Source organism: Porites lutea, chromosome 2, assembly GCF_958299795.1.
Source record: "Porites lutea chromosome 2, jaPorLute2.1, whole genome shotgun sequence".
Taxonomy (NCBI): Eukaryota; Metazoa; Cnidaria; class Anthozoa; order Scleractinia; family Poritidae; genus Porites; species Porites lutea.
In genome coordinates, this window is record NC_133202.1 from 3,082,501 (window position 1) to 3,109,229 (window position 26,729).

At 39.2% G+C, this 26,729-nt stretch overlaps 3 protein-coding genes across 3 annotated transcripts; all 3 read right to left on the bottom strand.

Moving 5' to 3' along the window:
• Window positions 1-2,854: 2,854 nt before the first annotated feature.
• LOC140926490 (BTB/POZ domain-containing protein 6-A-like) lies at window positions 2,855-6,019 on the bottom strand. The gene has a single exon (XM_073376222.1). It carries the CDS (start codon window positions 6,017-6,019, stop codon window positions 4,691-4,693), a length of 1,329 nt encoding a protein of 442 aa, XP_073232323.1. The 3' UTR covers window positions 2,855-4,690.
• Window positions 6,020-8,900: 2,881 nt separating this feature from the next.
• LOC140927418 (docking protein 2-like) lies at window positions 8,901-15,766 on the bottom strand. The gene is made up of 4 exons (XM_073377061.1): window positions 15,452-15,766; window positions 11,188-11,500; window positions 9,917-10,136; window positions 8,901-9,334 (listed from the first exon to the last, which is right to left on the bottom strand). The coding sequence occupies exons 1-4, from the start codon at window positions 15,542-15,544 to the stop codon at window positions 9,124-9,126; spliced, it is 837 nt and encodes a 278-aa protein (XP_073233162.1). The 5' UTR covers window positions 15,545-15,766; the 3' UTR covers window positions 8,901-9,123.
• A 2,632-nt stretch (window positions 15,767-18,398) lies between these two features.
• Window positions 18,399-26,412, bottom strand: LOC140927419 (macro domain-containing protein LA_4133-like). The gene is made up of 5 exons (XM_073377062.1): window positions 26,274-26,412; window positions 23,991-24,054; window positions 23,422-23,501; window positions 22,839-22,986; window positions 18,399-19,596 (listed from the first exon to the last, which is right to left on the bottom strand). Exons 1-5 carry the CDS (start codon window positions 26,355-26,357, stop codon window positions 19,268-19,270), a joined length of 705 nt encoding a protein of 234 aa, XP_073233163.1. The 5' UTR covers window positions 26,358-26,412; the 3' UTR covers window positions 18,399-19,267.
• Window positions 26,413-26,729: the final 317 nt, after the last annotated feature.

The following is a 26,729-nucleotide window of genomic DNA, read 5'->3' on the forward strand; positions in this document are numbered from 1 at the left end:
CTTATTTCATCCCGAGATGATCCTAAGACCTTTATTTTGCTTTAAAGATGCAAAAAAATACCGGTTTATTAATATTTAACTCCTTGAAACAAAAGAAATTAATTTTTAACTTTGTTGTTAACCGTAACTGGAAAAAATTAACCGATAGCCGTAAAAAAGCCAAAAATTTTAGCCGATAACCGTAAAAGGTACCACCCCATTGAGACCCTCTCATGAGGCGTGATGAGATTTCTATATGAAATTCATCGTTTTAGAACGATCAGAAACTGAATGCATCAATTTCAGCTTAAGAGGAGAATAGAAGAAAGCAGTTAAAAGACTCGTATGAAGGAAAAGACCTGTCAGCTAGATGAGTTTTGCTGACAGATTTTGAGAAGTCTTGTCTCCCAACGGCTTGTTTTACTCACTAGAAGAAAGAACGGAAAAATCATGCTGCCTGTGTGCTTGTTTTCTGCTGTTTGACCTCAAACGCCTACCACGCAAGCTACGCTTATCAACGACCAGATTGTTGAAGACGAAGCGATCTATAATCCTTAGCGATTTTTGGTCTGAGGACTTCTTTTTCCTGATTATAGACGTTATAAAGCCTCCAGGAACTTACTTTAATAATAATATTGTTTGCAGAATTAGCCTTATTATAGATCTTTGAAGTTCAGCTCTTCTTTCCCTGCTACCATGGTTCTTTTGTATGCTCCGCTGGATCCAGTTCGAGAGTCAGCAAAGTGTTTGTAATTAATTTCTCCGACAAACATTGCATGCAAGTTGGGAAGTCCAACACGATACCTTCAGCAAAAACGTAATAAATTTAGGGAGATTTATGCTGGATTGTATATAACAAGCCACGCATGGTTGCGACTTTCTTCCATCAACAGACGATCGCATTTTTTAATAGTACCTTCACTTCAGATTTCTTGTTTTAGGAAAACAAAAGAAAAACAGTACGCGAAATACGACTTAAATAAGCAGGCTTATTTGACAGCTAGTCATTCACAGTTGCGTTATTTTTGCATGCATAATTAGTAGGCGGGATGGCGAAAACAATGGTTTCCTAGCAGGCGTTTCCCTCCCTCCCTCCCTCCCTCCTCGCGCGCCCCTCGCGCCCAAAACCCCCTTTTCCTTCCCTTTCAAACGCCTGCCACGCAGGCTAGAGCGACGGGGTCTGTGGACAAGACGGGGTCCCGGGGTCTGTTGGGTAATTAACATATGTAGGCTATACAAACTGGGGACCGAGCGAAAAATACAGACTGCAGACTGAGGTGAGGGTAAAACGCATGCAACGGTGTAGAATGAAGACTGGGAGGTAAAACGCAGACCCGGCAAACGTCAACTGTACACGCGGAGGGGCTAAGACCAAACTCCTGCAATTAATAACACTTTATGGTGATCTGTTTTTTTTTTCTTTTTTTTTTTTTTCATCTTTTCACTCTAATGACTTCTCTGGAGCGTTTTATTTCAACGATATGGAAAAATAAAGGTTATCTTGACCTTTTGGAGAGACATCCTAAGTTGCAGAGCGGGATTTCATGGGTCTCGCATTCCCCCAAGGCGCATCAATATCCTTTCTTGTCAGACTAGGACAAGTAAGGCAATGTATAGTTGACAAAACTCCTGGGTACCCATAAGTTGAACAAGAAAACCTGAAACAGTTAATTCTAATAATTCTGACAAAAAATCTATAAAAGTTATCCAAGGTCATTGCCCTTCCAACTTAAATTACAGAAGGTCGTTTTTCTCCCTGGAATTCTTGCGGCTTTAAAAACTAGTCTTCTCTATTTGGAAAAAAAAGCTGGTTAGCACACACAGGACTAAACAGTTTACTAGCATACAATAACGGAAAATCGTCCGTCTTGTTTTACTAGTGGTTCTCACCCACTTGTTTCGATGTTATGTCGCAAAAAGTTGATCATGTGTCCTTGTCTAACTTCTCTGTATTAAAAGCGGGTGTCCTTGGAACCAGAAAAGTGTCCGTTTGAAGAGGAACGCAAGGTTAGATCTCTCTCTCCCCCTCTCTTTCTAGTAGTATAAACGATGCGTGACCGGCTGCAATGCAGGCTATGGTTACACAGTATATGGTATAATGGTGTATGGGTTGGTCAAAATACGAAACTCTCTCAGCTGGGTAGAGAGCACAGGAATTCAGCAAACTGGCTTTACTCCACACTACTTCTGTTGAGTTTGCGACAGATGCATGGCCTTAACCTGAGATCAGGCCCAATTTTCGCGGTTCTCATACAGTCTCTTTAACGAATGTTATTTTCAAAGCGAAACGAAAATAGAGCCTGATCTGAGGTTAGCATGGCTTTAAAAATGTAAATGTTACGCCACCTATTTTCACAGTTTTTAAGCCTTTGCATCCCTTTCCAGATTTCGCTCCAGAAATTAAGACCATAATATGGTACAGAGTGTTCTTTTTCAAGGAAGGTTTACAGTTAAACATAACTTCTATTCTATGAAAATTTGGCATTCCAATAGCCCTGAAGGATATGTTGAACTTTCCAATTTCATCTCCAAAAGTACTTCTGAATACAATGGGTTGCCTTGGTATAACTGCATGTAATCAATCTAAGGTTGTATAAGTTGTACTTACTGACAAATAACTAGCCTGCGTAGCAAGCGTTTCCGTGCGGTTTAGGAGCAAAGAACGAGGAACGAGAGTCAAAGACCGCGCGAAAAATGTCATTTTTTGGCTCTTGTTTCATTTCTCGCGCGGCCAAAACCGAGAATCCCCTTCCTTGGTCTTTCTTTGCTCCGAAACCAAACGGAAACGCGTGCCACGCAGGCTAACAAATATATGTCTTTGTCCACATCAAATTTTAAATCCCTCACAATCCCAAGAACTTCTTTCCATCACGGTAAACCTTCCTTAATTAACGGTGAATGAATTCAGCTCGTCTTCGAGTCTCTGAAAACCCTAAAGGCCCGGGATCAAACCACTAACTGGTACAGCAAAGGTAAAATGAACTTTGGTTCCAAACTGACAGCGTTTATTCTTGTGGTAGAGTAACTAAGCTCTCAAATGTCAATGATCGGCGATCGATGTAATCGCAAAATCAGTTTAAAGCAACTTCAGTGTATATATGATCTGAATAACCATTAAAAACAAAAGAGTACAATAGATATGTAAACAGAAAATCAAATAAAAGAGATAGTTATAGCTTGTTAGTGTTGCTATTTTTAAAAAGTAAAAGTACTGGAACAAAAGCATTGTACCTAAGTTTGCTAGGTCGGCAAAACAGCATTTATGTACAATATTTTGCAATATGCAGTATGAATGAAACTGCAAGCAAGGCCAGCTAGCGTCTGTTCAAACAGGAAGAAACGCGGACTTATCACTAATTTCCTAGTTTAAAGCAAAGCAAATATACTGCGGATTTGCAAGTCAGCAAAACCTTTCATATCCCAAACTTAGGTGTTGCCACTATTTAAAAATAGACTCAGCTAATGAACGTTATATTCGCATTAAAACGAGGTACATCCTTAAAAAGGTGCTAATGTGAACGGATGTCGTGCAGAATAAAAAGAAAGCTTAAGTTTATAGCCATTATTCTGAAAACTGGTGATTTTTCTAAAAGTCAACAATTGAAGTTAAACGTGTCTAGTTGAAAAGAGTCAGTGGCAAATAGTTTTTACAGCTGTTAACACTGTTGCCTTTTTCTAGAATTATTGCGTTAATAAACACTAAGTAATCAAACGTACAATAAAATGGCACGAGCCTTCGAAATGTAAATCAACAAAGTGTTCTTGTACAAAATATTATTGCTAAATCGATTCGTAAAGCAAAGCAAAAAGCAGCAAGGCTATATCAAGCGAAAACTTTGAAAGCTAAAACTTTAAAAGTCATTAAATTCGAACGCCACTATAGTAAAAACCCTATTGAAATCAAAGATTACTTAGTACTTGAATTTACTTCCTAACAACTATTAAATATTTTAATTTCAATTTATTTTTACCAACGAAATACTGAAGACAAATTGATACAAATAACAACAACAAATTAAGAATCATGAAGTGGGGTCGTCGCGCGTGAAGTCTCAACGGCAGATGTTAACTGAAACGAAAAAATCGCCTAAAGTGGCACTACTCGACTGTGCTACCAATGAAAACTGCAGTAGTGTTGAATGAGGACGGGAACATTTGCCCTCTTTTTTCCGGAAGGGTATTTGGGATCTCAAGAGTCTCCACCCCCGGGAATAAGCTATCCAAGGGAAAAAAAGCTGTATAATGCCCGGGGTTAGCGCTACAGCTGACTTAGTTATTCTTTTCGATTTGGGAGTTGCAGACATGTACCTTCATGGGCACGAAAGCTATTTAGCAGAGTTAGTTAATATATCCCTTGATTCGATGCATGCAGAAGTGACATCGTAATCGTTACATCAGTGTCAGTTCATAATTTAATATTTGTATTTCGCTTACCCTATTTTACCTCCTCCTGATATAATAATTGCTTTCCATGAAGAAAGTGTGCAATATGTGTTTTATAGATCACCTAGTAACTATTTGCAAAGACACAACGCCTTAACATTACACTTAACCTTCCCTTAGGAACTACCAGTTTCCTGTAATAAAGCGATAGCCATCATGGTGCTACATGAGTTATGAACACAGTGGGTTATTGATTAGAAATAGTTAGTGTATCACTAGGTGAAGGCGCTCAGTATTAAACTGAGGTCGACTGCAACCGCAATAATACTTAGAGGGAAAACAGAAATTCAGGAAACTGACCTGCAGCGACGAGCTGGTCGGACTGATTTACAGCCCGTAAAAACGTAAATGTAACACCACTTACTTTTACGCTTTTGAAGCAATTACATCCCTTTCCAGAATTTGGACCAGTCATTAACAACCGAATTTTGTAACGACAGTTCTTTTTTAAATTGGCTGGAGGGTTGAACCAAACTTCAAATCCATAATAGTCATAATACTCGCATTTCAAAAGGTCTGAGGAATATGTTCCTGTCACAGACTTTATCGTTGAATTATTACTAGAATCCTTTATTTCCAGTGTGATAATCTTGTAAGTGTTGTTCTCACTGCCAAACAAACACAGGCCATGAAAGTTGATGTCTTTGTCTACTCTAAATTCAATCTCGTCCCAGTATTTTATCCCGTCATAACTCCAAGAACAGCTGTTCATGGAAATATACCTGTTACAACGCTGAATGACTCCACACGCGTGTCTTGGAGTGTGCAAAAACCCCGTAGCAGACTGGGGTGAGTCAGAGCTGAAAGCCTTGAAAACGATGATGATTTCGTCAGGAGTGAGAATTTTTGTGTCAACAACGACATCAGCAAATTCTTTTTGGGTCATCACTGGAAAGCGTATTGCTTTGATTACTTGTTCGCCAAGAATTCTTCTTTTTCGCTCACCATCAGCCACTAATCCCTCCTTCCGGCATTTCTCTATAGCCCACCGATGACAAGCTTTAAACAACTCTACTTCCCTGATGCCCATCGATTCTCTGGACACTACCTCTTCAAGTAATGACTTCTCAATTATCTCAAATCCATCCGATTTTAAAGACGCTTCGGTCTCAATGTCGACCACTTTCCAGCATCTATCAATAAGACTCTTCTCTTCGTATTTCTGGGCGGTTGTTAAGACCAGAAAGACATTAGACGGATCTAATTTGTCCTGCAGATAATCCCTGCATTTATCAGCAAGCGAAGGAACCATGTACTTCTTGGCCAAGTAGAGTACACCCATAACATTACTTCCGCTTAAGCTTACTTCATCGCTGTACAGGTAACGAAACAACCCCAACAAACTCTCGTAATCACAGTCAGGCAGTTCAATAGTGTCTTTAGTTTCCGCTAGCTCACCGTAAAACATGGCTTCGAACACAGGACTGCCAATGGAAAGCACAAACTTGTGAGCAGTGATCAATCGATCAGTTTCACTTTCGCTGTCGCTTCCTCGAACACTAAACTTCACATCGCTCAAGTGTTCATTATTGAACATGAATTTGGTTCTCTCTCTGACGGTAGATCTTGTTGTTTGCCAGTTAGTTTGAACAGCCATGATGGCTTTGGACAGTGGTACTTGTGGACAACTATAACGATCGGTAGCAAATTATTTCTTTTCTTTGCCTTAAGACAGCGCCCGCTTTCATTAGTTGCGCCTAAAGACGTCAGCTGACGTTACGCGATTTCTCAAGACGTCACGAAAGCATGATGGCGTGGTAGCTTAACCGAAAGGTGTTCTTAACCGATGGCCTATGTAACCTTGAAGACCTTGAAAGGAATATGGGCAGGGCGCGCTATACCCACCACAAAATTATTGAAAATTAAACAGCACCTCTTACAGGAACATTCCACACACATTTATTTCAAATGCTCGCTAAGACACATTTCGCTTCCCCCAATAGCGCAATAAGAGTTCTATCAATCGGAGATTATCAGACCATTGTCCTAAAACGAGAGAATTTTTTTTTGCAATCGACCAGGTGGATTAATGGAGCCCTTCTCCACATTTTGCTCCACAAAATAAACGAAATTAAACTCTTCAGAACATGTTTATTTAATGATACCTCATGTTGTAGCATCCCTGTCTCTCTCCAAAGGATTCGATAATCCCTTCTGTGCTGCAGTTACGTCGCAGTGATTTTTCTGCTTGCCGTTTGGTGACTTCAGTTCTTACCTTCCCTCACGTGTCAGCCATGCTCAACTTTAGCAAGTGGGTATGTTACCTCCGGCTCCTGCTGGGGGTTGTTGCTCAATAACATACGTCGAAAGGCCCTTTGGACATCATATGAAGTTTACACAACGTAGTATTCCTTATCGCTTCAGTTTCGAGCACTTTTAAAATCACACTGATTAGGGTTAAGCACTGATTATATACATGACTCGAAACGGTTAGCTTAGGGTTAAGGTTGTTGCTATATACCATTAATCAAACCACTCCGACCACAGACACTACGCTCCATGTTCGATTTTTACTAACGCCCATCTGAATTTTTTCTTCTTAAAAAATGGGAGACAAAAAAAAACAACTTGTGGTAACAAACATGATGAACCAACGCATGTTGCGAAAAACTTAGATTTGAAAGACACGGTGTTTCGTATGTAACAACATACATCTTCAAAAGTGACAGTTAAAAAGATTACAGTAAAATTTAAACATCTAGAAAAAGACTGGAACCTAAACAGGTAAAAAAAAAAAAACACTAATGATAACAAATGATGATGACAGACTCAATTTGAAGTCTACAGGAAATTATAATATATGAGGCTAGTACAGAAAAAGTTTTTCACTGCCAAAATTTTCATTTAAAGCTGGTTTTAAATCAAAATGTTGGCAGTGAAAAACTGTGGACCCTCCGGAGAGGCCTCTTTGTGGTCAGAGGAAAAAAACAAAACGCGAAGCCGACACTGGGAACGAAGAGAGGCCCGAGGGTTTACGGTCGTTTCGCCAACGTCCTGTTCGCTAACTTCTGAACTCGTCTCACTTAAATGTTGGGTCAGTTCCCTAACAGCTTTCGCCTGATCAGTGTTTGAAAGAAGTCAAAGTTCGAGGTATATACATGCGTATCGCACTTTTTCACGGTATCATAGCTGAGAGAACGAAACATATACATGCGCAACGCTCGTTTCGCTTCTTGGCGGAACAAACACCATTATCCTTAGTCAAATTTAAGAGATGCCCGTGGCACTCCTTTCTTGATGCACTAAAGGGGGGAAAGTTAATACCTTTTATTCACTTTCCTATTGGCAAGGTGTACAATTTAAACCTATAGAATGAAGATGAAGTTTTCCCGAAATCCTCATGTCGGCATTAAGTATGCACGAGACTGTGAATAAGGAATAGAAGAACGACATTGAAAAAAGTTACTATTTCAGTATGGGATATTTGAAATCACTATTTTAGGCAATTTTTCATCGATTTTGAACATTGTTCTTCTTTAACTGAAACTTTTAGGCATTGTTAGTGCATTTGACATGTCAACATCGATAATTCTAACTATCTGAAAACAAGACGCCTTTACGCATAAAAATGCGGACGACAACAACTCGAGTCCAATGCATACATAACAGAGCGATTTATTTTTGTTAAGTTATTTTCACGTAAATTACACGTTTCTGAAATAACGTACAAAATATCGAAGGAAAAGACCCGAAAGAAAACGTAAATACGCAAAATGATGATGGATTGGAAATAGTGCCTTCAACATTAAACGAAATCCACGATTCTAAACTGGAATGTTAGGCCACAGTCAGACATCAAACTTAGGGAGCTGAGGCAAAGACGTTTTCAGGCGACGCACATCAACCGGAAGTGGACTTTTGGCATTCTTGGGCAGTGGTTTTGCCAAAATTTTCGGGCAAATCGTGCCTGTAAGAGCAAAGACACTTAGCAATAAAAATGTGGTAGAGTCAAGGCATATTAAAAGGGAATTTAAGGCATCACTTCTGGTCAATGTGCGTTGCTCAAAAACGTCTTTGCCTAAGTTCCCTAAAGCAAATGAGCGAGAACAACATGTTACTACCCTGTGTAAAGCCGCCCCTGACCTCAAACAAAATCGGGAGAGGGCGGCTGTACGCAGGCTAAGTAATATCTGTTCATTCCAAATAGTTAACGCTTTGACTCGTTAATGAGTTTCTCTGTGTGAGAAGTTAGAAGCCATTATTAATTGGAAAAAAATTGAACACTAGCGCAACATGCAATCCTGAAGGCTGGCCGAACGCAACTGTTTTGCAACAAGCATCACATGCAGCCCTAAATTCTAGCAGTCATAAGCTCAATTTTCAACTGGCACAACATGCAATCATGAACTCTTGCCATAAGCAACTAGCGCCAAATGCATTCTTGTCCATTCTTGTTAAGCATGAAAAACTAGAACAGCATACAATCTTGAACCAGTTGTTGACACACATTATAAACGCAATGTTCAACTAGAACAACGTGCAATTCCAAATTCTCATTGCGAAAACAATTGCAATATGCTTTAGCAGAGCAATGAACCAAAATAACGAACACAGAATGCGACACAGAACTGTTCTTGGCCTCAACAAACTTGTCTCTTAAATGCCTGAGTTGTTGGGTTAAAGTGAAATTCTTGATCTTGAGGGAAACCATCGGCTATGCCACACACTTTTGCCTCCCCTAACAATGTCACGTGACCATTATCAAGAAAATGAAGTACTAGTAAGACTGTCGGCAGTCTCATTTTCCGATGACCTTGTGCATGGAACAGAGTCTAAGGAAGGTCTTCTTAGTCTTTCATGTTGATGAGTCCGTATACTCGCTAGTTTTTGAGTCTGTAGTTTTACACATTCCAGAATTTCCCTTCCTTGCTGGGTCAAGAATTGAAATTCCCCCTCGCCAGCCTTGCAGCCTCTAAAAATATAAGCAAAGGAAATGTTCCTCGATAAAGCCATCAACAAAAAAAATAAACACAAACAAACTAGTTGAGGATCCCCTGTGGACACCAGTTAGGAAACTGCACCGAGTTAGCTTTTGCAAAGACTTCTGGGATGGTTACTGGGGATGCACCGGTCAGCTACTGGCCAATTTCTTCCCTGTCCCTAGGAGCATGTCCCAGAAGTCTTTGGTTAGTCTAGTTGCTATTTAGACTGGGTGACTGTGAGTGGTGTGTCAAACTGCACAATGGAATTGCTTTGGTGAACAAATACAGCTGCTGTCTCTCCTTGTTTCTCAACACTAGGGAGACATGCTTTAAAATTTTTTTGTACTCGTATAAGGACTATGAGTGAGCAGTGGACCCTTATTTTCCTCAGGAGTCTATTAAAATGAGTGCAAAAAGGAAGCAAAGGTGAAAGTTTTGTCCACAAGGTGAGGCAACACAATTGCTCTACCATCCCTAAGAAAAGAGGGACTAGGCTACTTTTAGCATTGTCAGTGTTCTTCTGGTATTCTAACGCCTTCGTTCAGCTGCTTAATGGAAAAATTAACCCTCACCTTGCCACTTGAAATGTCAACACTTTATCTAAGTCCTGCAAATGTGAAAGTCTTTGAAGTCGAAATCTTGGAAGATGGTCCAACTCCCACTGAAAAACCCTTTCTCCTGTTTTTGCACTATGAAGGCATAGATACTCTTTCCGAACAGTCATTAAATAGTTCCCTGCAAGTTCAAGTCTATCAGAGTCCTCTGTAGGAATCACATTTACTTCATATAGTCCTGTAACCAAGACAGAATGATGAGCATGTGTGGTTGGTAAATCTCTTAAATATTCAGTCATACCCTGTCTTAGTCCTCCACAAACAAGATTCAAACATTGCTTCCTTGGATCTTTGACTGCCTCGGCATAACCCCAGAAAGAGAATTCAAAAGGTTAACATACACTTTTGTCTAACGAGGTTATTATCCTGCTAATGCAGATGCATTTCTGATTGAACTTTTTGTAGGTAAAGTCTAAGTGACAACCAGAAGCACATCTGTAGTCACAGGCTACCAAGCATTCACAATTTTGAATGGAAATTGGATGAGTACTTGCTTACAGAGGTCAACAAAACAGAACTGGATCAACCCACCACAAGGCTTTGCTCTAAGGAAAATTAAAGGAAGCCCAGTGCTCTGAACCTGTAAAATCCAGGGTGCCCAGCTTACAAACTGAGATTTTTTAGTCCCCAGGAGCAAAGGTTGGGCACTCAAGCCCTGCTAGAGCTGACAGCACTGTACTATAAATGAAAAAATTAAGGATAGGGCTTTGAGGGTGATTAGCTATTCACAGTCCTCTAATTTTCAGTAAATATTTGAAAGAAGAAGAATTCTAAGACCAGAAAGCTCAGAAAAGAATCTGAGCTCCAATTGAGAATCAAACTCACACTATGAGTTCTAGTTCAGACGCTCTAACCACTGAGCTACTGGAGGCTTAATGGCGAGCAGGGTCGAAATTTAATTATAACTACACCAGTGAGACTGTCGAGATCAAGCAATCTGCGTCACAGGTGGCCATCTCAGTGCTCTATCTCAACAATCTCATGCAAAAATAAAGGACTGTGAATAGTCTAGAGAGTAATGTGATCTAGGTTTTCTATAAACTGGTGTCTTATGGTTCTTTGAGAAGGGAGTTGGCAATTTCAAGATTATGACAGCTGTCAAACTTATTATATTTAGCCACATTTGTGACTCAGTGTAGATGCATTAATAACAATCTCCCAAAGTGAATTTGGAAGCTTGAAGAACTGTTTGATGTTAAGTATGAAGTTCAACTTTGTATTACACTTACCGTAAATATCTCCTGCCTGTACTGAAGGGTATAATTTTGGCTCCGGAAGAACAAGCTCTTTGATGAGTTGAATCCATTCTTGAGTCTCTTTCTCAGTATCAGCACTCAAAAAAATTTTGATTTCTATTCCCACAAGTAAAAAACTAAAACTATGTGTCCTTGAGTAAGCTTGTGAAACAGATGTTAAGTCCTCTAATGAAATACTAGTGCGATGCTTTCCTTCAGAGCAGGCTTTCTCTGTAAGGTAGTACTCTAATCGAGCATGTCCTCGGGGAGACTTCCGCCTCAAAACAAACCATTTTCTTTTCCAAATCTAAAACGGATAAAATAATTCACAAAATTTGTGGTAATTCAACACAAACTAAGGAAATCATAAATATATTTTTTTAATCAGCTGTGTCACATCACGTCGTGCATAATTTATTCATTAAGAAAGTGCTTATAAACTGCTAAATTACATTACTTTAGGTAAAAGGCCATAGTCCAGTTGAACTATAAGTGAAACTATTGAGCTACAGCACTTAATGAATTCACTGGGTGAACTTTTTATGTCTTGCAGGGAATTAGTTAGTAGTTGAGAAGGAATGAAGAGCAAAATAATGTTGAGTTTTGTTTGATTGACCATGACATGGTTTGGTGCCCTGCGAGCTCTTTCTGACATATCAGGTGACATCTTTTAAGCTCTAATAATAAAAATTTTCAGGAAAAATAATGAAAAAAACAAGGATTATTGAAAAATAACAATAATAATACATAAACATGGACAAGGGTCTCATCAGCTGTAGAGTAGTCTTGCAGTTTGTGTTTTATCTTAAGCCTAAGGAACAATCAGTTCTTTAAATGAAGATATGATTGTCGCAGTGGTAATTGCACAAATTAACCCGAAAAAAATTTCGGGACTTGAACGGTATTCTGACAGCCATGGCCCAGGGTTGTGTTAGTACTCATCAAATTGGCCTGCTGCCAATGTATGGGTCTTCATAGCTCAATTGGTTAGAGCACTGAAGTGCTAATGCAGAAGCCATGGGTTCGAATCCGGTTCAAGTCCCGCAATTTTTTTGGGTTAATTTGCAATAAATTGCTAATGAATTGCAATTACCACTGTGACAATCATATCTTTATTTAAATTTGTATTTCCACAGTTCCCATCATCATTTTAAATCAGTTCTTTCTCATGTTTTTAAAGTTGAAAAAAAATTCTATCAAGTACATGTAAACTGTCCAGATTATCTCAATTGCCAAAGTTTTGTCAAAATGTGGCAATCAATGTGACTGTACAATAATTGGATTAAGTTGTTCATAATTATCATGAACAACACACCTCTAACACAATCAGGGATGATCCATATAACATGCTGGGGCCATTGTGATTGTCTGAAGTCTATAATATTATTATAATTTACAGACTGATTGTCATTTGATAACTGTCTAGATCAACTCAGTTAATACCAGGTGAACTAGATGACCCCTACCATGACATAATAAATTTAGAATTCAAACCAGCTTTACATTCTATGTTTATTATCGTTTTCATCATAATGATTAAAAAGACGTCCTCAGACATAATGACTCAATTTTATATTTTTGCATACTTAAAAATGAAATTTTAAAGGAATTAACTTCAAGGAAAGTAAGGCCAAATGCAAATGCAAATGGAAACATTTTAAATTATGACATATCAGCAAGCCGGGCAGTCAGTAAGGTTTTAAGTTGCCAGGTATATGCAATTAGTGGCGGGAGATTGAACAGCTAAGAAAGATGAAGTCTTTTGGTCATATTTTCCTTTAGTTTCCCACGAAAAATATAGCTGGGAGGTGAGGCTGATGATCCCCTGCTCCCAGGCCTTACTGACAGCCCTTTACATAATGGGAATGTTTAACTTATTCCTTTTGTGTTTCTTGCTACAGGACATAGTAAATTAGGCACACTTATAACAAGTAGAAGGATCAGATGTAAGAACAGTCACATATTGTTCTTACTTATTCATCAGGGTGCTATTTTCTTGACTTTACAGTTTGACTCTCCTGTCAGCATGATCAGGGCTTTCCCAAAAAAGCTGTTTCAACTAAGTGAAAGGCTCCATACCTCTCCCCTGGCCCCTTCATTTCCATTTAGAGGGGATATTTTTGCATATTGTAGCTTAAATAAGGCTAGTTAACTTAGGGAAAATACCAGATGATATTTCATACTTGTCTTGTTGTTTCTGTACACAGTATTACCATAACAGTTCAAGGTCCATTTTCCATGCACTTACCGCTCTTTTGTTTTCCATAAGAAAATTAGAACATAACACCCTTAACAATCTATTTTGGGATCATTCGTCACTTCAAGTACATTACCTTGCCACTCAAATCTTAAATTATGTCTAGGCTTGTTCAAAACAACAAAACATGTGGATATAAACTGGGCATCTGCCAATTTGAAAAGATGTCAAAACAAGTGGACTGCCTGGTGGAGAATCGAATAACAATCTGAGACACCTGCTTGCACAAGTGGCCTACATACAATTAAACTATACAAGTGAGGACTTTAAAACGGGTCCAGTAACAAAACACAAAAATAATTTGTCAAGCATTTTTAAATCGTCATTTTTGAATTTAAAATGAAAGAATGAGCTATAACAAAATATATTCCATTCATCTGTCTCTAAATTAGTTGATATTGGTGGAGTATGACAATCTTTTTAATTTACGATTTCAAATATAGTTTTAAATTACTAGTATACTGGTAGAATTCACAATTTCAGTTTTACAAGTAAATGAAGGGATGGTACTAAGTAAATAGTGGTGTTTTCATGCAGTAATTTAAAGGTAGAGGGTGGCAGTTAAAACACATCTTGCAAATACTAGTATATTTGATTTCAAAGAGATACAGCATTTTGACGAGTTTGGATTTGTTTGTTCAAACTTGTTTTTGAACCATCTCCTTAGGGGGTACAAATTTAAGAGACAAAACTAATTGCTCAACTTAAACCTTTCCTAATTTAACACTAAAATGATGCCGTTGTTTGTGCTGAACCGTTACTTAATCTTTTTGGGCTGAACAGTATTGTACAGGGTTGAAAACTTTAGTCAAAGCTGAAGCAGTAATAAAAATCCTGCCACCAAATATTACCACATAGGGCCATAATTTATTTTCTATGTGTACTTTATATGAGAGCAAATTTGGTCTATTTAAGCTTATTAAACTGAAAAGTATTGGTGGAAACTTGTTTAGTTCACTGCTATCTTAAGTACTTTTTCTATGTAAAAGAAATATCGTCTAGCGATCAATATGATGTTACCAGCAATAAATTTCATCCTCCTCGATGTTTACAACTTGTCTGTTATTGTTCATGTTGCTTGCACATGCATATTTTAAATCTTATTCTTAAAACTGCGGGTTTTGCCCCAAAGCAATTCCAAAACGGAACACGGAATCCTTTTCTAACGATATTTATGACGAGAAACGATCTTAAACTACTGCCAAGAGAACAATAAGCGTACATCTTGAACAGATATCAATATACATCGATGAAAAAGACAACAAGTCACGGCTTAAATATAATCCTGGACTTGTTTACACGAAGCCACATTCTCATCTTGGTAAAGAAAAAAAAAGTGACAATGTTAATGATCGTTTCCTTGAAGCGTAGAAAGAAGATCGATATACAGCAAAATTCGAGAACTTAGTGAGAATTCTATAAGCCGTCTTCGCACTGAATAAACATAATCTGATACATTTCAATAGCCAACACAACACGATGACAACCATTTGCAATTTGAGTGAAATTGACAAACGCCGTCAACTCATGCAAGGAAAAAAGAACGTTCAGTTTGCCTAAAATTGAATGTTTCGTTCACTGTCCTTAGGCAATAACTAAACATCGACTAGTGAATGAAAAACTACCTCTGTTCAATTCAATTATCGATGAATAATTACAATGTCTTTTCGCAGCTGAAAACCTTGTTTACTCGGCGAAAGCGTTGTAGTGAGGGTTGAAAATGTACGCTCTTTGCCATATATGCCGCTTGCATTTGCTAACAGTTTTTTTTTCTACAATATTTTCGGCGTATAGATTGGAAAGACTAAGACTCAAACACTTCAATTGTGTCCAGAAATAGCTGTGCTTGAAATAAATCAGAGTAAACAGTACATTCAACATTACGTATGCACCGTTCATTCATTACGGGGAACGTGAACAGAATTCATTAAAATACTAGGTGGACTTACCAAGAGAAAAAAAGCTACCGACAGCTAAAAAACAGAATTGTTCACAACTAACCTTGTGTGTTAGTTTCCTTTGCTTTCGTGGTAATTTCATCTCCAAAAATCCACACTTGACTAAATCCTCGACATAACTGGCCATAACTTTCATCTTCTACAATATTTTAAAAGCGTTCGCGTCCTCTTAAAAATTTTCTACCACTCACGGAGAAAACGGCAACAAATCGCGGCGATTTACAGTTTGCAGTTAAAAGGTGCAAAGCTGTGCGTATACATCCTTAAATACAAGGAAAGACCAAAGCGAAACCGCTCAAAACCGGAGTTGTTTGTCAACCGAACGCTTTTGTTTTTCTCGCACGCTGTCGTGAGGGTGGGGGAGTGATACACTCGTCCCAATCCCCTCTTAGGTGTCGATAACAATTTTCCAGTCACGCAGTTCACCCCGTCAGTTCTAAATAAAAATGGTTTCTACCACGCAATTTACCGCTTGATTGTTTTTTATCCCTACCAAGTAATGGACTATTTATTTCTCTCTTTCTCTTTTATTTTATTTTGGTTTTTAGATAACGCAACAACAACAAAATGATGAACCAATAAAGGTGATCTACAACGAAAGCCAGTTTTCCACAGGGTTTTCCAACTGTTTTTAACTGTGACAAACCGGAACTGAAGTGAAGCCGGAATTTCACTTATTATTAAAGTGGCTTTTGTTGCGGTTGTTGACCACATCGCAAATATAAACACTATGATCAAGATGAAGCGCGTTTCAGCATTCCACAGAGCATCCACGCGACTAACCAAATTATACCTGCAACTGCTTCGAATGACTGTGTTTAATGCGATGACTCTATGGATCTACCAGTATCGTTCGTTGTAGGTTTGCCCACAGTTTCGCCCTGCCATCACTTACTTTTAGGCATTTCTAACATCTTAATATTAAATTTTTCAGTCTAAGTGTACCACATTTTCTCTGTTTTTTTCATTCTCTCCCAAGGAATTGAAAAGTGGGGAAAAACAACCACAAGACGGGATGACGTCCAGCCGCCAGCTCATAAACAAAAATGGCCGATATCATCACATTCTCCCGTTAGGCGTTGTCGTTTATTAAACGAAGCTATATTTCTAAAAAAGTCAAAACGGTCCAGGCGGCAAGGAACAAGCTGAACAATTTTCAGATTAGCTAAGCTGTTATCTGAATTTCGGGTTATTTTTACCACAATCCCAGCAATTCGTGATCCGGCCCATCTATAAAAAAGCTTCTAAATAACCATGCTATAACTTTCCACTTGCTTTCGACTCCCAGTTTTATATCACACAACGGAAATCATTAACAAAAACCACAAAAACACTTGGACTGACTTTCAAAACAAAGTACTTAAGATCTTATCACGTGATTTGCCATTTATTTCATTTTATATTGACCAATGTTTCGCCTTTGATAAACACCACACGAACGCCAACAGCAACTGGTACATTAGTATAAATTTGCACTAGCCTCTAAGCATAAAAGGTGAATCTAAGTGTTAAATGTGATCAAAATTTACGAAGAAAACCTTCTCTTGGTTTTCATTGCCCAAAAGACTAAAATTTTACCTATTTAAAAAAGCTATAAGATGTTGATCTTTCTAATGTTTTGCCACGTGGATCTAGCCATAGCAATATTTCCTTCAATAATACTATTTTTGTGCTGTTTGCTTTGGGCAGTTTTTTTAAATTGCTACCGCCCACTCTCAGCGCAGTTTCAGTAACTAATACCGGTAGTAACTTGATTTTAGCATCAAGTTTGAAAACGAAAGAAAATGGCCGAAACCATAGTGGATGACACATATTAAGTGAGCGACTAAAGTGATTTAAAACGCGTCATGGAGGCGAATGCTTTTGCATGCAGAAAGCGGACACCACCTTTTTCAAGTTTAATATTTTTATTTACCTTTCTTTATTTCAACAGTATAAAACATTATACAACCAGGGTTATATCCGTTGTCTTCCGGCGTAATTATAATTAGCGAATGGTTTACGTGCAAGGCTTTCTTCATATATACGATATTAACTTGACAAGGTGTACCCATTCGAAGAATACTAATCCTCGACGATCTAATATTTGATTCAAACGATCTGTGGAACGGCAAAGAGAATTTTTCTTGCCTTGGTTTAATTATTGGCCATTTTATTTAGCATAGAAATGAAATGAAATTTCCGCAGTTTGCATCATACGCTGCGTGTCTTGTATATGTTAAAGCGTAGGTTTTAATTTTAGTCCGTCGTAGGGTTTAGTCTCTCGAGAAAAACCTTGGATTGGGAACTCGTAGAAGATGAAATGAAACAGACAGGAGAAGGAGCAGTCCAGTTAAGCAAAAAAGAAAAAGAAAGCTAAAGAAAAGAACTGAGAAAGATTTTTACAACTGAAGATGAGAACAGGGGCAAATAGCGGGCTGTTGCATGGAACACACACGAAAAAAAAGTGTCAAGGTAACGTCGTCATAGAAAGCTCAAGATATTTTTTTCCGAGGCGTTAATCTGCCGATGATATTGTGCCGAAGAGAAAGTAGATTGGTATACGCGATATAATATAATTACAATGCAGATAAGCACACGGCCTGCTGATAAGAAGCATAATAACCGAGCATAATTTATCATAATATTCCGTCTTTACAGCAATTCATCGCTGCCGGATGGCCCTTTTTTGTCTCGAATCTCACTCCAAATTTTGGATAAGCATTGTTTTCATTGTTTCATTTTCGGGAGAGTCGGGGGGGGGGGAAGGAATGGGCGACTGTATTTACCAAGTAGAAATGGAAAACAACTGCTGTAAAAAATTAGGTGGGGGCGCAAATAAGGCCTAGCCTGTGCAGTATGGGCAGCACGAAGGTGACGAATGCTGACAGCATAATAATCGATTTTAGGATCATTTGTCGGGGCCTACAATGCTTCAGTATAAATGAATTATATTTAGTGTCCGACTACTATTTAACTAAACTATTGAATATTATTAGCGGTTAAAGACTTTTTTCTTTGTATTTCGTAGTTTACGTCTCGGTTACAACGCGTCTCGATCCAATTTTTTTTTTTTGCGCGCCTTATGGGCAAGTCTAGCGATCGAGTACTCCACCTAATACAACAATCAATTGAACATTCCGTTCGTGAGAAATTAAAGGAACGAGTCCAAGGTGTGACGAAGCCAAGCCTGTTCCAGGCTCCAAGATATTAGGGAAAGCTGATCAAGAAAAGTTGCACGAAAACCGCGTAAGTAAAATCAAGAATTAATGAAATTCATACATTAACTGAGAAATTTATTTATCCTTTCTTTAAAACTGCATTTCCAATGTGTAGTAAATTGGACCAAGAGAGGATAAAAGGCCCATTATCGCCCCTTAGATGGTCGCGCCTTAAGCAGCCTAGCCTTGCCGGTGCGAGTGTCGCCGGACACGTGGCCAGTTTGTGGTCGCCCCATCTAATAAAATCAGGATTCTGGTACGCGGAAAACTTTTGCCATGGAATCCAGAATCCAGAAAAAATTTGCTGGTGGAATCCAGAATCCTGGGCTTTGGATTCCGGAATACAGCTCAAGGAATCCAGAGGCTCACAAATGATTAGAATCCGGAATCCACGCCATCGAGGCGAAAAATAGCACACGAACGTGTGTGATCTAAGAAATGACAAAGAATTAACCCCGAGACTTTAATTTAACGACGTATTCTTATACTCCCTGATGGAGAACACCGCCCACAATGCTGCTACAAACCAAGGGAGTAATTACAAAACTACCGCTGTGGACGAACGGCCACATGATCAGAAAACAGTAGTAAAAATGACTTTGCCGCGACTAAGTAAAAACGCATTTCTTGCCGTTAGACGGCTATAAAATTTTTGTTTATCAAGATACTGTTTGCGCTAGGTGAACTCTAACGTCCGGTTCATCGTTCAGATCCGCCGCAGCCTCCTTAAAAATCTCCACTGTGGCTTTGTCAAAGTTTGTAAAACGAACTAGATTGATTGTGCTCTTGGGTTCTGAGCGGAAAAACTCTAAAGCCGCTGAAAAAAGAACCTTTGCACATCGCTTCTTTGGAAAGCCAAAGATGCCACTGCTAATGGCGGGAACAGCTACACTTCTTAGACACCTTGTATGGCACTCAGAAAGAGAGTTAAACAGAGCGTTATGAAGATTGTCATCTTCGTCCTTCTGGCCTCCTTCCCACACCGGACCTAATGAAAATAAAAACAGTCGTAAAATAGACTTCGAAGGGGCACCCAACGTCAATTTTCGGAAAATATCTGTTCGGAAGACGATTTGAGATCTAGAATTTTCGGAACATTTGTTGTAAAATTTCTTGCTTGCCTGACTCTCCTTAGCCTGCGTAGCAGGCGTCGAAAGGGGTAGGGGGTAGGGGGTAGGGGATACGTCTAAAAAAGGTATAATTGCCCATTTTTAACGGATTTTTACCCTAAAAAGGTCACCTAGATCTTTCGGGAGCATTTTTCTGGCTTAAATTTTCGAAAAGGTAAGTTTTGATCCCTTTAATTTTCGGATCACTACTTTGAGCTAGGAAATCCGAACAGATGAAAAATTTTTAGGGGATAAAAATACGCCTATATCTACCATTTAAATACTAAAATACGTTTAACAATGCTACGTTTAAGTGGTTTTGAACTATATTGTCCTTGGGTGCCCCGGACTTCGCTTTTGAAAGGTAAGCATTTTCCGCAGGGAGCGCTGCGTATACAAAGTAATAAATTGTGATCAAAATACGTCGGTACTGTATTGGTAGCGAGAGAAAACAGCCAACATTTTGCGATGCCACCAATATTTTCCCGCGAAATGACGTCTGAGATACGAGCGCAGAAATTCCATACTGATGACGTATTACTACCCGGATCTGGGTTGTGTTTCTGATTGGATGAAGCAAATTTCCACCAGCATAGAATTTCTGCGCTTGTTTTTCAGACGTCATTTCGTCGCGAAACCAGTGGTGGCATCGCGAAATATAATGTTGGCTGTTTTCTCAGGTTACTGTATTGGTAGTGCGCTAGTCCAAGTCTAAACCTTGTACTCGGTCGCCAACCATCGAATTATGGCGTGAGTGCTTTAAAAATGGGTGTGTCCACATATATTAGTGTCCAGCAAGTATCGTAATCGGACACTATGCCTGGGCAGTAACTGTGACAATATCCTTAAAAGGCATTGATTACATGCATTGACCGAGCTCTGGTGACTGGGTGAGATTCCCACCAATCACCTGGGTACTAATGAGGACACGCTCAAATAATTATTCCAGAATTCAGACACGAAGAGATGAAGAGCCTGTACTTGGAGAGAAAAATGAGTCCTCTTGCTATTCATTAGAGACCTTCAGATTCTAAGACGAGAAAGTTGTGCGCCGTGAGTGAACCAGCGTCATTTTGGCGGGAAAACGTCAAAGCCGTCGTCATTCTACTATACGTTTCAGAGAAAATGTTGTACCGTAGTGATGGAAACAAGTCATGTCAGTCATCAAATGTTAGGAAATTTTATCATTTTGCGCTCGGGAGAGGGCTTAACCTCCTTCAATTAAAATGACCGTGCTATTGAACTTTTCTGGTTAAAAAAAGTATAATGAAGCTTTCGTGGGTGTCGACTTTTTGAGAATATGCGAAAAAAAAAAATTTAAAGTTTAATCTCGTCCTCATAGTTGTCCTCGAATCTAAAGATCTACAATTACCCAAAATGACCTTCCCCTTGTGCGGTCACCGTCCAAGCATACTATTCGTTCGTTCGTTCGTTCGTTCGTTCGTTCGTGCGTGCCTGCGTGCGTGCGTTCGTTCGTTTGTTCGTGCGTGCGTTCGTTCGTTCGTTCGTTCGTTCGTGCGTGCGTGCGTGCGGGCGTACGTGCGTTCGTTCATTCATTCAGGCGGCCCCAGCCGTGTTGGCCGCCTGTCCGGCCAGTCCACTCTATTGTCCACGCACGCTGATAGATCGCTGGTGGATTCCCTACTACACTCACTTTTCAGAACAGTGTCATATATGTCAGACTGAGTTTATTTTATTATTTTGTCACACACAATGAATTACAAGCAGAATCAAAACGATAATAAATAGGTTAATTAACATTTTAACGTTAAATTTAAAAATTTAAAATTTGTACATTACTTGGGAGGAGTGACTGTGGTGGGGAAATCTCCGAGAAGCCGAGCTTATGAGGAATAGAGATTTCCCCGCCACGGGCATTTAAATACTAGGCGGCATTTTAAGAAATAAAGAAAAAAGTCGTTTATTTAAGTATATAAGTGTGTTTAGAGGAAAATATAGATATAAGGTGTTATGGTATTTAGGTTGCATTCTGTCTGACCCTTAGTACCCACTGTGAGAAAACAAAAACCATTCTGTGCTGAGTGGCCTGTGTATAACATGGTCACTTTACATAAATGACCAAGTACAAAAGGTATTTTTTATTCACTGTAGCAAAGGGATTCAGACGCACCTTTTTGTCCTTGTTTTCGTCAGATTAACTTGAAGCACAAACCCGGGAGGGGGGGGGGGTACTCCCATACATTACCTATACGGGTATGTGCCGCCCAACGGGGTCGTGATTTTGAAGCTCCTGATTTAGAACGGGGTATCCATTTCAGAGACGTTTTCTAGAACGGGGTATAATATTTCGAACGCACGAAAGCTCCAGTATTTTAAGCAGCCATTTGAAAATATTCAAGGACAGATTGCTTTTAAAAATACGGTTCAATGCGTTAATAAGCAAACTGTTGTACTCTTGTTGCACCCTGTGTTTTAACGTGCAGGGCGGGCGTATTTTGGCGCGAGCCGCGAGCGCTGACTCCCCCATCTTGGATAAATAGGCGCGCGGAAGTCCGGAACGAGTCCATAATGTACCCGAAGGAGATGGAGACGGGCTCAAAAGAAAGGGATGGGGGAGGAGAAGGAAAATCGTTAGCTTACGAGCGTGGTTCGGTGCGTGGTGAGAGATTTTGCGTCATAATTAACTGCGTTGTATCCACATGTACAGGAAACATACTCCGGATGAGTATGACGAAGCATTTATTTGATGTATAAGTCGAACAAGTAAAGAAATATCTTTTTAAAAAAACAGGACTATTTCAATTTACAAACTTTCTAGAACGGGGTATAAAAAATTGGCCCATTTCTAGAACGGGGTATCAATTTTAGGGGAATTTTTTTTAGAACGGGGTGCCAATTTGGAGTCCCGGGCGGCACATACCCATCCAAAAAATACCCAAGTGACCCCTCCGCCCCCCCTCCCCCCCGAGCACAAACCAATGAAAAAACTGCTCTTGACAATTATTCTTTGAATTGACCGTCACTTACAATTAAGTCAAAATGAATGACAGGTTACAAAGACAATTCCTGCCCCAGGCACTAGTTTTCCATATAGCCCCAATCCACTAACCCCATGCCTCCTGCAAGCATGAAAAAAAGTCTTTTTAATTTGATCTCTTACCTACTGTATGAATGACTACTTTGCAAGGTAAATTTCCTGGCCCTGTGACAGCAATCCCTCCAGTCTTCACAGGACCATTTTTAGTGACATATTCATCACTTTCAACTTGAATTTGATTTCCACCAGCTTTAACAACAGCTCCAGCTACCTGTAAAAATGACAAATTGACTTAAGTTATTTCTAAACAGTGCATTTTAGTCATTTAGCACTGAATGGACAGTGGATAAATGACCCTTAATGGGGATGGACCTGCTATTTCTTTGTAGTGATTAAAAGGCACACAAAGGTCGGGCGGGTAAGACCCTGGTCCCACTCTGTTCGATTGGCAACTGAAGATAAGAAAAAATTTTCTGCAACCAGCAATGTTTCTGCACTGAAGGAATTTCTTGGGCTCTTTGTTTCTTTGATGCAGATGAAGAAACAAAAAAATTAACCTGGCTAAATCAACCTCATGAAATTGAAAATCTCTTAATCAGGATGTTACAAGACACAGGGAACCCAACACCAGATGCACATTTCATTCTCCAAACATCTACAATGCATGATTATATAAAAGAGAAAAGAAACTAGGCTTAAAACTTACTCCTCCACCATGTTTCAACCATGAGTTTGCAGCATTTACAATTGCATCAACCTTCTCCTTTGTCAGGTCATTCTGAACAACTATCAGTACACATCGAAATGGAGGAAGAAAAAAATTTATTTGATACTGACAGTTTTTAGCTAAAAAATATAAATTTTCTCTTTAAAAACACCTCATAGCAGCTGTCAAAGAGTTACCATAAATGCTTGTAACAGGGATTGCTGTCTGAAAACCCCGAGCTAGTGAAGCAACCTGTCCAGCCAGAAGGTTTTAATCAAGAAATGCGAGCAACATTAAAAGAGGGTAGGGAGGCGTGCAAGACTGCCCTCAAGGCTAACAAAGTTCAGCAACAGCTTGTGTGAAAAACAACCGATTTTTTGAATTTTAGTCATCTCACCTTAATTAGCTTGTAAGTTCAAATATACCCAAGAAGAACAGTAAGCAAAAAAAAATAAAAATAAATAAAAAATTGGCAATGACCGGAATATACAGTTGCTTTATAGGGACTTGATTTATATAATTATAAAGAGCATTTTTGTTGGATAGTTGCTTGTTGATTTACTATGTACCTTCTATTCTTTTTTCCACTTTTTTGTCCACTGAGGTATATATTACAGTAGCATGAACAGTCCCCTAGAAAATGAAACACTGATGAGTCATTTTTACAGTAAGAGACATCAGGCCAAGGGGGTTGGGGTACTTCCTTTATGGCCTAAAGGCAGAAATTTCCTGCACAGAGTATCATGTGTTGAAAAGACTGCACGTTTTGGAACAGAATAATCCTAAACAGGATTCTAAATAGGAGCTATTATGCTATTAAGAGTGGATTTAATAGTTTTTTCCCCCTAAACAAGGCAAGGGTTTCTAAACCTCAATAGCATCCCTATACACTTTAAGCCTGGTAAGGGGAAAGAGGGTAGTGCAATATAGCTAGGTCAGTGGTGGATCCAAACCTTCAGATAAGGGGGGAGGGGGCCGTCATCCAGAACCTGAGATTGGGGTGGGGCAGGCTTAAAAATATATTTTCTTGGCCCTTTGGGCCTCAGTTTGGTCCAAATATGAGGGGGGGGGGGGGGGGCTGGCCCCCCAGGTTCCTGCCCTGGATCCACCACTGTAGGTGGCATTGTGAGGGGTATGGTTTTCATGTAAGGCTGGAACAATACATTGAGCTATTGATTAATCTCGATATTAACACTGCGATAGCAATGGAGGATCAATAGTAAAAATGAAACATCGACAACAATTGCAATTAGTGTGGCCCACTATCGATAGTTTCGATAGTTTCTATAGTTTCTATACTTCTAACATTTTAACTTCTTTCTTCTGTCTTTGATTCTCAAGGTCACAATAACGGTAAACAAGAAGCTAAAAACAATCTACTGTCCTACTGCACCTACATCTAGAATGTTTTAGCATCTTGATTCTTGAACCACTTTGGGTATAATGTTACAGAGGGGTTATATAAATAAATTATTGCCGAGGTTTCGTCAAACTTCAAACATGGCGGCTAATTTTGTATTGTTGCAAACAAAAAAGGAAAGGCTGAAAACTATTGCAATAGTACCTCCACTATCGCAATATCCATGTGATTGCAATATTTAAAAATTCCCCAATAGTAACCCCTAACCCCTAACCCCTCAAGCAGTTTAGTGACTTGGATAAGGAAGTGAAATTACTAACAATATTTTAGGGTATCATCTATTGGAAATTAATCTGTAGTATGAAGAACTGGCTGTAGTTTCTGGTTCATAATCTTGGACAGGGTAGGGATCCTATTAATTTGGTGCCTGGTCTAGAATTGGGTAGACAAATTTATTGCAGTTGCATGAACATGGCCTGGTATAAAAAGGCCAAGGTTTATTCTTGTACCCTGGAAAGTCAGTTCCATATAAAAGACATCAGATTAACCTTATGTTGTAAGTTGTGCCAAAACTTTGAGGACTGGGGGGATTGTCACACAGCACCACACCTACTATTTGACACAAACAGTTACTATGAAAAGAGTTAAAACATGCATGCATATGCATAATACCTAACAATTATTCCTCGGGCCCGAAGGCCGAATGGGCTATTGACTCAGAGGCCCATGAGGCCGAGAGGAATTGTTTTAGTGAAAATATCCAACTAGCTGGTCAAAAATATCGAGACAAAACAACGTCAGTTAGCAAAACACGATTTCAGCTGCCATTGTTTTGGTTTTCAAAGCCGGCGCTTTTCGCTACTGGTGGGCTATAACATATAGCCTAGTAGTAGCTCAACCAATCAGAACGCAGCATTGATAATAGACCACCAGTTGGATTTCACTAATATATAATGCATGTATGAGGCTGTGCAGAAATCCTACCCAAACAGGAATTTTGCCAATGGCTTTTTTACTGTTTCTTGGTATAACACGGCAATGAAATGAAATCAATAAATTTCTTTAAAGGAGCTATGTCACGAGGATATAGGTCAATTCTGTGCTGAAGTCATTACTTTAATAACATGTGCCTTTTTAAAAATATCCTTACACCAATTGCTCCTTTAGAGTTATAAATCAAAAGAAGATTTCAAACAAATTTCTTCAGGGAGCAGTTAACCAAATAGTTTTTGGGTGACTTTTGCATTGCCACGTTGCAACAGACGACGGAAAACAGTTTCCATGCCTTAAATTATATAGTCTTAAATAACAAAACTGGATCATCTTTAGAGCAATTCAATCGATAAGAAGACAAGTTTAACCTATTAAAAAAGATAGCAACAAATAGCGTGACATAGTGCCTTTAACGGCCCCCTGCTGTCAGCTGGTAAACTTGTCAACAAGTGCACAGCGCGCACTATGTTTAAATGAATGCTTTTACATGTATACAAACCCCCGACTGTTGTCTGAAGAGAAGAAGGCCCTGGCTACTTGTCACTGCTCTGAGTACAGAAAGACAAGCTCTGAAGTAGACCATGTCAGGCAGTCTGAACTACCATAATACAACAGCAATCATCCTACGTTGCTGAGATTAGAGGGAGGTTTGGAGGGCTGCAAAAGCTGCAACTAGGCATCAACTGGTCAGCGTTTGATCAAGATGTTAGAAAGTATGTCATGTACACTGCATCGATTGAACGTACCCATGACGTCAACGAGTTTATCAAACTGTCTTGTCAGTTTATTTGCTTCAATCAGAAACTCCTTCTGAGTTTCTGGCTCAATTTTATGGTACTCACTTTTTCAAAACAATTGATCTTTCGTCTTCAGTTGTCTGTTGACCGTGACGGAAAGGAATTGACCGTTAGCCCCTAGAAAAGCCAAAATATTTGTTGATGACGACCCCGGGGTG